The 17,238-nt window shown below is 38.5% G+C and overlaps 2 protein-coding genes across 4 annotated transcripts in view; both read left to right on the top strand.

Moving 5' to 3' along the window:
• The window catches only part of LOC117789273, a 59,615-nt gene that overhangs the window by 10,992 nt on the left and 31,385 nt on the right, over nt 1-17,238 (top strand). For all 3 annotated transcript variants that reach the window (XM_034628389.1, XM_034628390.1, XM_034628392.1), the window contains exons 2-3: nt 3,201-3,613; nt 10,343-11,898. In XM_034628389.1, the coding sequence (XP_034484280.1) occupies nt 10,350-11,898 (1,549 nt within the window). In that variant the 5' untranslated portion in view covers nt 3,201-3,613; nt 10,343-10,349. The remainder of the gene's footprint in view (nt 1-3,200; nt 3,614-10,342; nt 11,899-17,238) is intronic.
• Nucleotides 4,735-5,700, top strand: LOC117786931 (vegetative incompatibility protein HET-E-1-like). The gene has a single exon (XM_034625356.1). The coding sequence runs from the start codon at nt 4,735-4,737 to the stop codon at nt 5,698-5,700; it is 966 nt and encodes a 321-aa protein (XP_034481247.1).

The raw sequence follows: 17,238 nt of genomic DNA on the forward strand, positions 1-17,238 counted from the left end.
ATAAACTTGGTTGTTTACCTGTTTGCAGGTAATTAAAATTGCATTGCTGTCATGACCAGCATTTAGTAAAACATTTACACGCAACAACGCGCTTGCAATTTATGATACATACTCGAACCACTGTGCAAGCCCAGATGTCGGTAATAATATTTCCCGGTCTTAACGTAATAAAAGTCTAATTTCTGTAGATGAATGAAACTATTCGTGCAATCGCCAGAGTGTAACAGGGGGAAGAAAGAGGGAAAAGCTGGAGTAATAATTTGGATTTGTTAATGAGTGGGATGAATCATGAATCAAGTGTTATTGAGTATACCAGTGAATGTTTATTGATTGTATGAATGAAAATTTTATGCAGTTTACAATTTGAGACGAAGAGATGAATGAATAAAGGAACTTGACATATTATTAAATATACAAATAAGACCAAGAAATATGTCTTAGATTTCATATAATAAATCTAAAATAATTAAAGATTACATTGTTTTAAGGAACAGAAATATAATAAACAGATCAATAGAATGAGATCAACAACAAGTTATAGGCTATTTCCACGACCACTCACATTTGGCTCATTTGGTCACATTTGGATGTGGCTCATTTTTGGCTTTCCACGACCAAATGTGAAACTGTTAAGACACTCAAAGCAAAGCAGCTGTTCGGCTTCTGTGCACAAATTACAAAAAGCAGACAATAACAACATTTTATTATTTATTATGATATTTTAATTTGCGCAAATTTAATGCCTACCGATTTTATTGATGAAAACAGCTGGTTAAGGTGATAATTGCTATTTTTTTAAGAGCTTATCGATAAACATCGCGTGTTCGATAGAAAAATACTAAAATTCACGGGGTCGAATGACAAAATATCGGCTCATTCATTACGGATGAGCCAACATCATCATCCGGATTTTGTACTGAAATGAAGTCCACATTCGGGCCGGATGATGAAAATGGCGTCGGATGAGCAAAATGTGCTGTCGTGGAAATAGCCTATTAGTCAATTATATTCAAATTAATACATAGTAGTTAATTTTATGCATTCTGCCATTTGAATTCATTTGCAACCCACTGCGCTCTTTTTATGCAATTGTTTCTCAGCCGTTTTTAACCCGGACATGAAACAGAGAAACTCGCGATATATAGTAAGTGTTGTATGCTGTACATGTGGAAAGTGCTAATAACTTTGGCATTAGAATCAAGCATACGCCATGTAGAACCAGGCAATTATAATCAATCAGAGATTTCTCGTCGTGCCTAAAGCATAATCATTAGTTAGCTAAGTTAATGTGCGGTAATTTTGCTATAAAAGAGATCGTCTGTTGATTCGATACGATTTGAACTGATCCGAAGCATAATCATAATGAGCGGTTGGCCGACAGTCTTGGCTTACAACCGGCTCATCATAACGTTTTATTTGATATTGAGTATAAAATGATATCGAGGCAATAAGAAAGAGTAAGCAACACATGCGTTGATTGCCATATGTCATAAGTTTGATTTAAAAATCCCATGCGCTATTTGCCATTCATTCATATAAAGAGGTGAGTGGATTCAAAGTGGATTTGTGAATAGTTTTGTGAGTCGTCTCTGCTCTTCAAAGCAAGGCCGCCAATTCAATCAGTTTTCAGTTGAAGATTTGTACAAGATTTCTTTTTCTTTAGTTTATTTAATGTATGTTTTTGTTTCTCTTTCTTCAGTTTTGTTTTGACAACTTGGCTTTAATATAACTCCCTGCGGAGGTATAATATGTGCGATGTATGTAACTCGAGGCTGAATTGTGTAAACTGAATCTTGTAAATTACATTGAAGGTTCCATGTCATGTTTTAACTCTATTTTGTTTTTATGGCCCTCGCAAGGTGTGTGGCTTCAACTCGACACGACTCTCTGGCCGGTTGTATCTTTTTCTGTTCTAGTTGTTTGGCCATCATCATCATCATTATCATTATCATCATCATCAGCAGGCTGTCTTTTTATGGCATCATCAGGCGCAAAAGTGAGCAAGTTTTTTGTCATGACCTTTTATGGTGATTTGTGGCCGCAAAACTGAAACTGAAACGGAAGATGAAACCCAGACCAGACCAGACACCATGTAATGTACCAAAGTTTTGCCTCCTCATTCTGTTGGCCATATTAAGACAGTTGTTGAGAGCAGCAGCTGCCTACCGGATAGAGCGATAAAAATCTATGTGACTGTGGGATTAGTTTATCCAACATTTAACGTTGATTTACTGATGACAGACAAAATGAAGTTTACCAAGGTTTCACTCTCAAATATTTCTCTTTCCATTGCCCCCAAATTCATATTGCCAAATGAAATTGTTATGCCATGCTATTAATTAAAAGACAATTAAGTATCCGTATACTTCGCCAACAATTTATGGGCTCACACAGAGGCCTAAAGTAGTAGCCGGTTTATAGATCTCTTGACGTGACAGTTTTGATGTTTACTTTTCGTTTGGTAAAAGTATTGGTATACTTTTACAGAGGGTATTATAACTTTGTCATAAAATGCGTAATGCATTAAAGAAGGTGGGACAAAACCAACAAAACATATATATTTTTTGCGTCTTTTTCAATAAAAACTATCTATTCAGTTTTATTCATGTTTTGTCTTTTTTTTCATGATATTTTAAAGTAATTACACTTTTTTTTTTAAATATAAAAATAAAACAATTTTAAAAATTTTAAAACCTAAAACAGTTTTAGTCGCAGATTTTACCTTAATTTATTTGACTTTCCTAAAATCTTGAGGGCTCTGCAAGTGCATCTTCAGCTTGCCGAGTATTTATTTTTCTTTATTTATTTTTTATTTTAATTTTCTGTATTTTGATGATGTTTTTGTTGTCGTTTTGGCTTATTGATAGTCTGGCGAGAGAGGCGTCAACGCGTTTTGATTAACAATTTCGGCAGCACTTTCTCTGCACCACCTGAGAGGTGCTGAGGTGCCACGATCGTGGCAAACTGAACAAATGAAACTAATTGCTTCCGTTTGCCACATTTCACCTTCAATTTCAAGACAAGTTAAAGTCGAAGTCGAAGTTGAGAAACTAATTTTGTATGCCTTAAAATGTGGCAATTCCTTTTTCAATTTTGTACGGTTCAATGAACGTTTTGCACAGTTTTGTTACAACTGCAAGCCAAAAAAAAAAAAGAATAAAAACATTTACATTTTCTTGTTGTATTTTGTTGTTTTGCAGAAATTTGCATTTTCATCTTGCGCAAAAGCGGCCAAAAAACACAGAAGTAAACACATAGAAAATGCTGAGGCAGGCGGTTGCTTGATTGGCGGACAACAACAACAACAACAACAAAAACAACGACAACAACAAAGAAGACGACGACACGCTTGAGTGCTAAAAACCAGCAGCTGAGACGAGTAGGTGGAAAATCAACACCAACAACAACAACCACACCACCACCTGGGAAAACAACCCAAGCTCAACGAACACCGCACACAACAATGGCCAAAGTTACGAGTGGAGTCTGCTTTTAGGCGTTGGCCCTGGCCAAAAACTAAAGTGCAATTTTATAGCCAAAAACTAACATAGAGAGGCAGCAAGGAGTGAAACCAAGAGGCAGAGAGGAAAACAAAAACGAGCAAAAAAGACAGGTGAGAATGTGCATATTTAACGAGTCTGTTTTTATCCTGAATACATCTGGTCACAGTTCATGTTAAATTTTGATGACTGTCAAGTGGTTTTCCCAGCCTGCAGTTTGGCAAACTTCCAAATTATCACTTTAAATTCTAATATCTGTCACATGATTCCATTTATATAACAGAATTTTTGGTTGATTTTAAGATATTCGTTCAAGCATTACCTGGTATGTTTATAGTCAGAAAATGAAACTTTTATAAATAAAAAGGTTTCATACAACAGCTTTCTGTACATTTGCCTTTCATTTAAATTTTCAACACAATTATTCTTTGCATTTAAGCTTGAATATGGAAATTTGTAATGATACTCTTACGATTTCATCTAGAAATTTTAATTGGTTTTTCTGAATACGCTTAGAGATTATTTATTGATTTTCTCCAACTGAGCTATGATTTCATTCCTGCATTCTGGAGCTCTGTCTGCATAATTCTCCTTACTTTGATATGTTTGCCAATATTATCCATTAAAGTTGATCTGATTGACTTTTATAAGCCTGACAAATGACTGGCGCTGACTGGCAATGGCAGCTTCAGGAAAAGTGGCTCAGGTTAACACATGACTGACTTATTAGGCGCCTGCCTGACACGAGCCTAGAAAGTCATTTCGTTACCCCTTTCGGTTGCCCCCTCTGGCCCCTTTAGCCATGCTGAAGTGTGCGTTATTTTTAGCTGACGTTATGGCAGACTTTGGCCAATCCTCTTGGCCAACTTTACAGATTTTTGTCAGACAACCTGTGAGTACTCCCCCTTCGACTTTTCCACATGGTCTGGCAGCTGCGATTATGCCCAATTTGCATATTCAGCTACGTGGGTGGCTATCAAACTTTGTTATTTTTGTCGCACCCATTTACACTAATAAAAAAAAAGAGCAGTTTCTAATTTCAAGAATATTTTTCTTAAAATCACTTATAGCTTGTTTCTCTTATTATTAAAATCTTATTATATTTTTCGTATAAACATTTTTTTTTTATCAGTGTAGGCAAACGGGTTTTAGACAAATAAACCAAATATTTAGTATAAAATAAATATGAGAGAGTGTGAGAAAAAGTAGACTTTAAGAAAAATTTTTGAAAAACATGGAAATGACTAATATAAACAAGGCAAATGATCCAGAAGAGAAGAGAACTTGGTGCTGTGCCTGGGGTCTGATTAAACCCGAGCATAATGAACACACTTCCGAGGATGAAGAATTCTCCTGCCACACATTGACAGTGAAACAGAAACCCAAGGAGTTTGTTGTAACAGGCGGAGTTGAGACGCATCTGAAGGTTGTGCACATCTCACCAAGTGAGGAGCATGTTTTTCCCTATGAATATACCCTACAATTACCGGGAATGGGTGCGCACAATGTGGCAGTAAGTCCCGATTGCAGTACTATAGCTGCAGTTGCTGTCGATGGAAGTTTATCGCTGCTGGATGTCAAGGCCGGAGTGCGTTTGCCCAACATCAGTCACAGACTGGTCAGTAACTTTTGGTCAACGGCATTTGGGGGCAGCAACGATTCTGTTTATGCGGGTTCCGGAAATGGGGAGGTCTTTAAGTACGACACAGTTTTGGGGAAACTGCAACACAGTTACAACACAGAGCGTTGTGAGAACATTCTCGGCTTGGCCATTAGCTTGGATCATCGTCTGATTGGGGCAAGCGATTATGAGGGGAATATTACACTGATAGATGGCGCCACCGGGCAGCTGTTGCGACGCGGCAACTTCAAGTGTCCAATGCGTAAATTGGTGTTTGATCCGAGCTTGTGTCATGCTTTGGCTGCCTGTGATGATAAGACCATCAAGGTCATTGATTTGCCCAGCGGCAAGTTGCGTCAGAGTCTGAAGGGACACGATGCCTTTGTCATGTCGTTGGCAGCTTCACCGGATGGTCAGCGATTCGTTAGCGGCTCCTGTGACGGCACCATGAAGATATGGGACTCGAACGACAAAGAACGAATTGTCATTTGTCTGTGCCAGCAACAAGAATCTCTGGGACGTGGACTACAACAGGCTGAGCAACAAGGTCTGCTTTGTGGGCGATGGGAAGGGGCTTAACATTTACCGTTGTCTGGGCCAAGGCCCGTTTCATGTTTGTTAATTTTAGTTATTTGTTGTTTTTATGTAGCATAGAACTTAATTCGATTTCAAAGCTAAAGTACGCTTTAAAATTATTTAAGTAGAGTGTTGTTGTTAAGTTAAAAAAATAAAACAACTGTCAATTTTAATGACAACCCTCGTGTGCTCTCATTATCCTGCAGCTTGGTTGTGTAAAGTTTGTTTTTGGTGGCTCTCAAATTGGAATTCAACTTAGGATCAGGGTAGAGACACTTTACCCAGTTTTCTGGAGTATTAAAACTTGTATAATTTTGTGGCTATGTCTGTAACCGGCTGAAGGATAGAAATTCGATCTCATAGGAGTTGCCACTTGTCACTCTCTTGATTTAAGAAACTAGACTTGATATCTGGCCTCAATCTGTGTTACGCCTTCTGTTGCTTTCGGTTATTTCAATTAGTAGTTGTCGCATACAATGTTCAATTGAAGATGCTGTCATATTTATGTATGAGCATAGACTTGCCAGGGTTGCCAGCCATTCGACTGTGTTACACGAGAGATTAATGACTTCAATTTGCAAGTTGGCCAACCACATTTGGCATCTAGGCATCCAGTCTCCCCACTCGATGCGAGAAACAACCCACTCTCGACAGGCGGCTACACGCGTGCAGAGTTGCCAACTCGTTTTCCCACCGTTTAATTGGCATAATTTGTCTAACAAGAACAGCAACGAAACAACCGACCAACCAAGCGACCAGACAACGACAACGACAACAACTTGTTTTGTATTCATTTGCCGTTGTTGCCGTGTGTGTTGTGGTTGTTTGTATGTTGTGGTTGTTGTGCCGCGTATCAAAACATCCCGACTGTAGTGAATGTTGTTGTGCCGACTGTTCTCTATTGTGGCTATTGTTGTTGTTGTCTAGCCTACGCGGAAAGGTGCCATGAATTGTGGAGCATGCATACGCTACTCGAACTCTACTCTGTACTCAGAAGCCGGTTAGTTGCAGTCCAAATGGAATTAAAACTATCTGAACAGCAAGTTTAACGACCGAAATTCAAGGTTTTTGGTAAACCTTTCGCTTATAATTGTTACAACAAAATTGGATTTAAGACTCTCAACTATAATTAAATTAGAAGTTGACTGAGTTTCTAAATATTCAGCATTATCTTTATATCTTGTTAACCACACATATTGAATGAGTTTTACATTTTAATCGTAAGATTTTTGTATAGATTGATTTGAATGATTTTCCCCGTTTCAAGAATTAAGTTCTATCATTGTTTAACTACATAAATTTTGCATAAATTTCCTTTTATTATATTAGATTTTTTTAACCATTTAAAGCTGTTTAAAAACCATTCGCGAGATTCTTCGTGCAACTAAATTTTTAATTTTTTAGCCTTTAGAATCTCCACCAAAACACATTGAAAGAAATCCTTGGCTTGCAGCATTGTCTCTATTCTTTTAATATCTTGAACATATGCATAATGATTTTATGTAATTATCTTAAGCTTCTGACACTCTTTTCATTTTTAACTAGACACTTCTCACAGCTAGTTATGTCATCTCATCAAGTCAAGGTATTACCATTATTGTATCATAATTAGAAAACATTTTTCCCTGGCGCCAGTTAGTTTTTCATGGGAACTGCGGGCTATTAGAGCCCAGTTCTGGGTAGTTGTACAAACGAGGTGTTATAGAGAGCATGGGGAACTTGTTCTGCTGTGAGTTTAACTTTTAGCTGCCTCACTAATTGCTACCAATCTTTGTGGCAACCTTCAGTACAGTCTGCTGTCAATGGCAATCTAATGCTTCAACTAACAGTGGCACAACTACACCTCCCTCCCCTTCTTCACCTGTTTTCCTGCTCCTTAACACAATGGGGACCATCGTTTCATTGTTGACATTGTTTTCTTGTTCACGCTATGAGTCTCAACGTTGACGCAATTATAACACATGGCTTTGTTGTTTTTATCGTTGTTGTTGTTGTTGTTGCTGCTGTCACAAATATAACAGACCCGTGCTCACCTGTTGTGCCCCTCTATTTCTTCTCTTTCATCGTCATCGCGCTTAACGAGCATTAACGAGCAACGAACATTTTGCCGTCAACAATTAACATTTATGCAAAAATTAGACTTTAGCTGACGCTTAAAAACTAGTTTTTCACTCTATCAGGGCGCGAAATTGTCAACATTATCCGCATTAGTGTAAATTACTGTTATTTAATGGATCCAATGTCTCTTAACAATAGTGCAAAGTGTGACACTTGAATGTGATTATAATGGTTAACTGTTATACTTAAAGCGTATATTCTATAGATGTTAAGTGTTATAACTTAAACAGTTTAACATATTGTTTATGTTTATTGTTTTTATTTCGAAGCAATTTAAATCGACATGTAGATAAGGTGGCTGTTATACCACTTTGAATAAGGCTATAGTCAGCTCTTATTGCTCAGCTTTGTTTTGTAGAGTCTACTTGAAAGCTGTTCTACATACAAACTGTTATACAATTTAACTGTTATACAACTTAACTGTTATACTGGAGGTTATAAAAAGTGTTAAACAAACAGCTTTGCCTTATTTCATGTTAGTCACGCGTCCTTAAGTGACCAATTCAATTCGTATAGTGCAAGGACAAGCGCAGCCATTTTGTTCTCTACGTTGTTATAAATAACTGACATGTCTCTGGCTCAACCCCTTCTACTTCCACTTGCCCCTATCCGGCTGCTTGTGTAGCTGACCGTATCCGCTCATGTCAATTTTCCACATCCCCTGTCGCTGGCTGTACATTTGGCCACTTTGTGCATCATTCATTTATAATGAACTTGAGGGGAAAATTGAACGATGCTTTCGCAAACGTGTCATTAAATCAATATCGCAATATCTGCTCAGCAGTACCAAATAAAGCATAGTAGTGTTTAAATATTTAGACGATGCAACCAAACGAAATTGCAGCATTTCTCCTGGGGCATATGCTGCGTATACGTGATATTTAATATGCATATTTTATCCCAACAGCTTATCGCATCAACAACAGTAAATGTACGAGATCAGATTCTATTTTTATCACGGCATTATCTTAGTTTATCTCATTTTCAGCGCTGCATCATCACTTTCATAACAAAATTTCGGGGAGATTAGATTAAAGCTGTTCTACTTTTATTATGTATCTCATTTTGGGTGCTCTATTCATGTCGTAAATCTCGCTTCTGTTTGAGCATTGTAAGCTGTCCTACACTTTTCATGGGGCCACACACGCAGACATCGTTCCGTAGCGACCTTTGTCTAGTTTATCGTGCGTTTCAGTCTCTCTCTCTCTCTTACTCTATAAAGTGCATAGTTCTGTGTATAGTTCATTATCTGTGCCATTTGCTTGTCTGTCTGCTATTTGTTGTACTCTATTGACTTTGTGATAATTTTGTCATAAACAAAATACACAGCCCACACAATCACACACACGTATAACAGACTCTTACTGTTCATCCAGGCCACTAACAATACTTACAGCGCATTTATAGAATGAATAGAATAACGGTTTGCATTAGATTTCTTAGAAATTGCAATAAAGTGAAGGTAATGCTTATTGCTTTCGTACTTTATTGCTTATAAATAATTGTTCTACAAAAAATATAAACATATTGTTATATTTGAGACCTTAAATTTTAAGGTTGTGCGCGGATTGTGGAAAACTGTTATACAAAACTGCAATTAAACTGTTATACAAGAACTGTTATACAAGCACTGTTATACAAAAAGTGTTATACAAAACAGCCTGTACTGCTATATTTTAAATAACAATGTTATACATTAAACTGTTATACCGCAATTTTTATACTCTAAGTTCACTACAGTTTTTACCTGTTTAAGTAAAAATGATGACAAGTCATAGGCTTGCATAATTGGTTTCACAACATTTTTGAAGTAAATTCCACATTTTCATGGGATTTTTCTCGTTATTACTAAGCAAAGCTCTTTTTCACTTAGCAGCGCACTCCAGAATTCCCCTTGGCCTATCCATAAATCAATACCTATACGAAGCGTACCGATAACAATTACCATTACCCTATCAGTGGAAACAACAAACGCAAATAGCTTTCAATGTCGCGTCCCACCGACATTCTTTCATTCTCTCTCAAATAGCCCTACGTTTCTCTGCCTCTCTCTCGTTAGTCGCTCTTTCTCATATCAATAGGTGAAGAAGAAACGTTAACGCGACGTTTTTAGCTGGTAATGTGTGTGTTTTCTTCGGGTCTCTTCGATTATGCGGGTTTATTTTGGTGTTGAACGTTGCCGAAGACTTTCACACGGAGCTGAACCCAACAATAGAGTCCCGCCATTGATCATAAAAACAAACATAATAGTAAACATAATAAAGTGTTATAATATTGTTATAAATATACGCGTGCAAAAAAGTGAAAAGTTGTTTGCGAAAGTCAAAAAATCAATGACATAAAAAAATGGCGAAGGTAAAAGAGAGGGGAAAAAATAAAAGAAAAACGAATGTTAATCGATGTAGTCATTTTTGGGGCGAGGTATCGCTATCAGTTAGTTAGTCATAAAGTGTGTAATGATATTAACTAACTACTTAATGACGTTATCTAATTTCCTGAAATTATGTTTCCTCCTTCCCTTCCACAGCCACAACATGGAGAAGCCCATGCAACATGCCCCCGCACCCGCACCCGTGGGTAAAGTCTCCCAAATTGCCAACATCTTCCAGCGCAAACCCATCGAAATTCAGCCGGTGGAGCAACTGAGTGCCGTTGCAGCTGCTCATGCCGCTGCTGCTGCTGCCGCTGCTGCAAATCCTGCCGGACGTACGGAATCCCATTCAGCGAGATTTAATAACGCTCGAGCTCTGTTCGAGAAACTTGGCGTGGAGTCCAATTCCAATAGACGCGAACTATTGCGCAGTGGATCTCGTGAGGATAATCTCTGTGACGGCTCGGATCGTTCCTCATCGCGTAGCTCCGATCGTTCACAGTCGCCGCCAAAGCGTCGCATGCCCTTCCCCTCGGGCGCGTCCCTCATACAGAACAACAACAACGCAGCAACTCCACAGAACGGAGGAGAGCGACTCAGCAACAGTAAATTCATTGTGGAACCGACGACAGCTGTCAAGTATCCACAGCACAATTTGTCGCGTCTGAAGTCGGAGGAGGTGGTGGTTGCACCACAGGTGACAGCAGCAGCAGCACCACAACCACCGTCCGGTGGTTCTGTGAGTGCTCTCTTTGCTGGAGGGGATAAGCCAGAGAAGCCGGAGCGTAAGTTCAATTCCCGTGAATTAATTGAGAAGCAAAAGAAGTGGACATCGCATTTCACCAAGACAAAGACAACGCGAACTCACAGCGATCTCAATCGCTGTGATATCATAAGGACTGTGCCAGGAACGGGTCTCATCATGGATGGCGAGAAGGCGCCAAAGGCGTTGCCCGTGCCAGCGACGACGACGTCGACGACTCCAGAGCCGCCCTTGCGTCAGCATCCAGTCAGTGCAGCCACGCCCACTCCAAATCCAACGCTCCCGCCCACAGCCATACCGCCGGAGATAAAACCGCGAAGTGGAAAGATTGGCAGTCCTGTCAAGTCGCCGCCATTGCCGCCTATTCCGGCGGCCAAGCCAAAGAATGTCAGTCCCGTCAAGTTTAATCCGGAGCGTGTGCGTTCTCCCACAAAATGTGCGGATGTGGCGCCACCGCCACCACCAGCCAAATCTGCAGCTGTCACGGCGGCCATGCAACGCTCCATACTGTTGCAACAGGAACAGCAGCAGCAACAGCAACAACAACAACAGCAGCTCGTGGCACCTGTGCCGCCCGAGAAACCACGCAAAAAGTCCATCGATCTCATTGAGGATGTAGCGCCCACAACGTGCTCCTCGCCCTCTTCCTGCGCCTCGCCCACAAGCTCGACAAGCACACACAGCGCCCACATGCAGGCGGCCAAGCGAGGTTCCCTCGATGCCGCTGCCCACAATCAATCCTACACGGCCAATGCCAATGGTCTCTCCGGCAGCACCAATTCAGCCACATCGGGCTCACCCGTGGCCAGTGCATCGTCCGGTCCGTCCTCACCCGTGCACACCGAGGATGAGAAGCAGGAGAATGAATCCACAGAGAAGTCGGAAATGGAGCATTATCACAACAACAACTACAACAGTGTGCCACGACGACGACGCAGCGAGAATGAAGGTGAGTGTGGAATTTCTCTCCTTTGCCACTATATCGCAAACTTCAATCTGCCATAACTTTGCCAAAACTGAACCGATTTTCATGCGGAATACCATTTTGATCATTATTTGGTCTCTATATTGATAATACATCAAAATATTAATTACTTAGAAAATTCGATTTTTTGGTCATCACTGTCATATATTTCCATACCTACCCCTTAACAGTTTATCAAAAACTTCAAACTGCCATAACTTTGCCAAAACTGAACCGAATTCCTTGCGGAATACCATTTTGATCATTATTTGGACTCTATATCGATTCTGCATCAAAATATTAATTACTTAGAAAATTCGATCACTGTCATATTTTTCCATACCTACCCTTAAAGTTTATCAAAACTTCAATCTGTCATAACTTTGCCAAAACTGAACCGATTTTCATGCGGAATACCATTTTGATCATTATTTGGTCTCTTTATTGATTATACATCAAAATTTTATTCATTTAGAAAATTCGATTTTTTGGTCATCACTGTCACATTTTTCCATACCTACCCCTTAACAGTTTATCAAAAACTTCAAACTGCCATAACTTTGCCAAAACTGAACCGAATTCCTTGCGGAATACCATTTTGATCATTATTTGGACTCTATATCGATTCTGCATCAAAATATTAATTACTTAGAAAATTCGATCACTGTCATATTTTTCCATACCTACCCCTTAAAAGTTTATCAAAAACTTCAATCTGTCATAACTTTGCCAAAACTGAACCGATTTTCATGCGGAATACCATTTTGATCATTATTTGGTCTCTTTATTGATTATACATCAAAATTTTATTCATTTAGAAAATTCGATTTTTTGGTCATCACTGTCACATTTTTCCATACCTACCCCTTAACAGTTTATCAAAAACTTCAATCTGCCATAACTTTGTCAAAACTGAACCGATTTTCATGCGGAATACCATTTTGATCATTATTTGGTCTCTTTATTGATTATACATCAAAATTTTATTCATTTAGAAAATTCGATTTTTTGGTCATCACTGTCATATTTTTCCATACCTACCCCTTAACAGTTTATCAAAACTTCAATGTGCCATAACTCTGCCAAAACTGAACCGATTTTCATGCGGAATATCATTTTGATCATTATTTGGTCTCTAAATTAATTCTGCATCAAAATATTAAATACCTAGAAAATTCGATTTTTTGGTAATCACTGTCATATTTTTCCATACCTACCCCTTAAGAGTTTATCTAAAACTTCAATCTGCCATAACTTTGCCAAAACTGAACCGATTTTCATGCGGAATACCATTTTGATCATTATTTGGCCTCTATATTGATTCTACATTAAAATTTTATTCATTTAGAAAATTTGATTTTTTGGTCATCACTGTCATATTTTTCCATACCTACCCCTTAAGAGTTTATCTAAAACTTCAATCTGCCATAACTTTGCCAAAACTGAACCGATTTTCATGCGGAATATCATTTTGATCATTATTTGGCCTCTATATTGATTCTGCATCAAAATATTAATTACCTAGATTTTTTGATTCGATTCAATTTTTTGGTCATCTCTATCATATTTTTCCATACCTACCCCTTAACAGTTTATCAAAAATTTCAATCTGCCATAACTTTGCCAAAACTGAACCGATTTTCATGCGGAACACCATTTTGATCATTATTTGGTCTCTATATTGATTCTACATCAAAATTTTATTAATTTAGAAAATTCGATTTTTTGGTCATCACTGTCATATTTTTCCATACCTACCCCTTAAGAGTTTATCTAAAAGTTCAATCTGCCATAACTTTGCCAAAACTGAACCGATTTTCATGCAGAATACCATTTTGATCATTATTTGGTCTCTAAATTAATTCTGCATCAAAATATTAATTAACTAGAAAATTCGATTTTTTGGTAATCACTGTCATATTTTTCCATACCTACCCCTTAAGAGTTTATCTAAAACTTCAATCTGCCATAACTCTGCCAAAACTGAACCGATTTTCATGCGGAATACCATTTTGATCATTATTTGGTCTCTATATTTATTCTGCCTCAAAATTTTATTACAAATAAATTTGTCAAAATTGTACCACAATTCGATGGTGGATTTAGCTATTGATATCTTTTTTATTAAATAGGATTCACTAATATACCGAAACTAAACAATATCCAAAGGAAAACCGCAGTTAAAGTATATTATTTCCGTTTGTGGAACATTTGCCAACAACAGATGGCGCCACTCCTTGTTCCCTTTTCTATGTTGCCACCCATGTTATTCCCAAATTGAATGTTGTACTGAATACGACGTGTTCTTTTCTGCTAACTTCAAGCCATGTAAAACTTGTGAACTTTGTGTTCTCGAGTTCAAACACCTTAACAGGGCACATTCTGTTTATGTGTGTGTGTGTGTGTGTGCTATGAACTCCCTCAGGCCTAGACTTGGACGAGACCCAGAGCTCGAACCTGGCTCTCGACTCTGTGGCAGCATTGTGCGGCACATTGGTCGCCAGTTTAGTTGCCCTTATGCCACCAACCATCCAATCATTCCAGCTCTCTCTCTCTCTCTCTCCTCTCTTCTTCTTTTGCAATTCTTTCTAAGCTGCACACAAATCGTGACTGCAACTGCAATTGCTCCTCCTCCTGCTCCGCTTGCCTCAGTTTGTGGCAAGTTTGTTTTCGCTTGGCTGTTGAAGGCAAATTCCAATATGGGTCAAACACAGCAGGCATATCAAATGGAGACCCACGGTCCAAGCAGAGCCGCGACAACATTCCAAGCCCAATCTTCTCCTGCTGTTGCCTCCTTCTTCCCCTTTCCCTTCTCCTCCTTCTCATCCTCCTGCTTCATTGCGTTGCAAGCGTCTGAATGCAACGCTCGCAATCTGTCGTCGACCATCTCCAACGGATTTTGTTGGGATTCTCTTGATTCTCCGACTTCATACATAAATTGTATTAATGCCAGATTAAGAATTCAATGATGCGTTGCCCCTTCTTCGTGCCTCCGTTTTGTGCCTCATTCTGTGCGCTTTTTTTTCTACTGCTGATTACAAAATTGGAATTTGCACGCTGCGCTTCCGCCTGCCATTCCAAATGGGCAGCTCCTCCAAGCGCAACCAGGAGACAGACCTGGAGACAGGGAGAAGGAGAAGGGGTAGGCGAATGGGAGGCAACTGAAAAGCCTATAACTTTTTTAATTCATAAGTGTTGTGCGAGTATTCTGTGAGTTTTGTGGGCGTGGCTTTACCTTGATTTATTGATCAGCTCATTGTTGTTGCTTTTGTTTTTGTTGCTGCTTGTGGTGAACAGAGATTACCACGGAGAGCAGCAGGCAGTTGACTCTGTCTTAATCTTGACTCGAACTCGGACTGAACTCGAGGTTTCCAATACCTTTTGTTATTGAAGATGAGCTCCATGATAGCTGTTGTCGAGTACTTGGCAACAATTTATTATTATCTATGAGAACTTTTCTCGAAAACTTGTTCAAATTGATAGGGCCATTTCAATCTATTTTTTAATGAGATATATCAAATCATTTAGATACCATTTGGATTAAGTTAGGGCAGTTGATAGCATAAAATGTATATGCATAATGCTACAGATTAAAAATATGTATACTTATACTTATCATCACCATCAAACTTCATCAAATTGATTAGCTCAATGTAATTCAAGTTGAATGAGTGGAAAATTTGCACTGTTTGCACTTTATACAATACTTTATTTCCAGGGTATATAAGCACCTTAAATAGGTTCATTTGATTCCCAGTTTAATAAAAATTAAAATCGATTTGGATCAAGTTAAGGCAGTTGAAAGTATGATAATTATCTCGACAGATCAAGAATTAAGAGTTTCATGCGGCCTACATAATTTACAGGGTATCAAAACATGACGCTTTTATAGCCGTTTCAATGTGCTGACACAGCGTCACGTCAATTCGTCATTGCGCCTAGTTGATATGCGTGTTTCCTAGACTTATACATGGATATATCTAGTCGTGGTGAAGAGGAGTGAGAAGGGAGAAGCATGGATATGAATGGGGAGAATAACTCGACTAGACTAGGGGACACTCCTAGGCAAATAGGCAGTTGTCTGTCTGTCTGTCCGTTTGTCTGGCACATTTTGAATGGGACTTGGCTGTCTGTCAAACACACAAGTTTATAAATAAAATGGGAAAGCACTACTTGAGCACTAGTACGAGGTATTTGTATGTCTCTACAGCAACAACAACAACAACGAGAATCCCCTCCTCAGAATGCGTGTATTTGAATATAAATTATGCCTGCCAAAACGGTTGACGGCACTGCTCCACTTTATGCTTTTGTATCTATATACAAATAAAAAAAAGAGAAACAATTTGTATGTAGTATAATCAAATAGACAAAGAATCGACATCAACACACAAACACACACACAAACATACAATTGAAATATATGCTATGGTTAATCCAAAGCGGAAGAAATTATTTATCACAATTAGAACAAGCTCAAATATTGACATTTTGTTTGCGATAATTCTAAAGGAACAATGTGTGATGACAGCAGCAAAATGTATAATACATAGGCAAATAATTATAATATATTCAATAAAACTCTTTATAAAAGTAGATTTTGTTTATTTTAACAAAAATCTGTGATTACAATTGTTTTCTTATGATATTTATTCATTTCCCACATTTTCAATAGTAATTTACTTTCAATTAAGCACTGCTTTCAGTTCAAAACAAATAAAAAGCTGTTCAATCGAAATTGAAATTGGAAGCATAGCATCAGCAAGCAAAAGGTTGTGAAACATGCTAAGTTTTCAACTCTACAAAAAAAGTTTTAGCTCATGCCACAACCCATCGAGTAAGTAAGAGTCAGAGAGAGAAAGCTTGCAGCGCTGTAGTCGTAACACAAGTTGTCTAAAGCTGCCGCTAGCTGTCGCCACTTGCCGCATTTTTCAAATTCCTAATGTACGTTTTTGGTTTGCTTTTATTTGCAAAGTCAACGTTAAGTTCATTGCCCCATCAATGCGTGGGTTTTTGACAGCCACTTGTCGCAGTTGTTGTTGTTCTTGCTCTTCTTTCTTCTCTTCTTCTTCTTGCATAGTTTTGCCCATTTAGACGGCCACCCAAGCAGACAGATTGGGTAGCATGGGGAGGAGGGAAAGCACTGGCTAGTTTTTCTTTTCATCCGTCTGTCTATGAGATGACGTTGGTTGCGCAAAAAAAAATAGAAAAAAGATGAGCTGAGAAAAATTGTCATGTCAATGTTGATGGTTTGCTTGATGGTCTTTGTGTCGTAAGATTCATAAAAAACAGAACGAAGAAACTATATAGTATTTAAATAAATAT

The sequence above is a fragment of the Drosophila innubila genome (assembly GCF_004354385.1).
Source record: "Drosophila innubila isolate TH190305 chromosome 3L unlocalized genomic scaffold, UK_Dinn_1.0 0_D_3L, whole genome shotgun sequence".
Classification (NCBI taxonomy): domain Eukaryota; kingdom Metazoa; phylum Arthropoda; class Insecta; order Diptera; family Drosophilidae; genus Drosophila; species Drosophila innubila.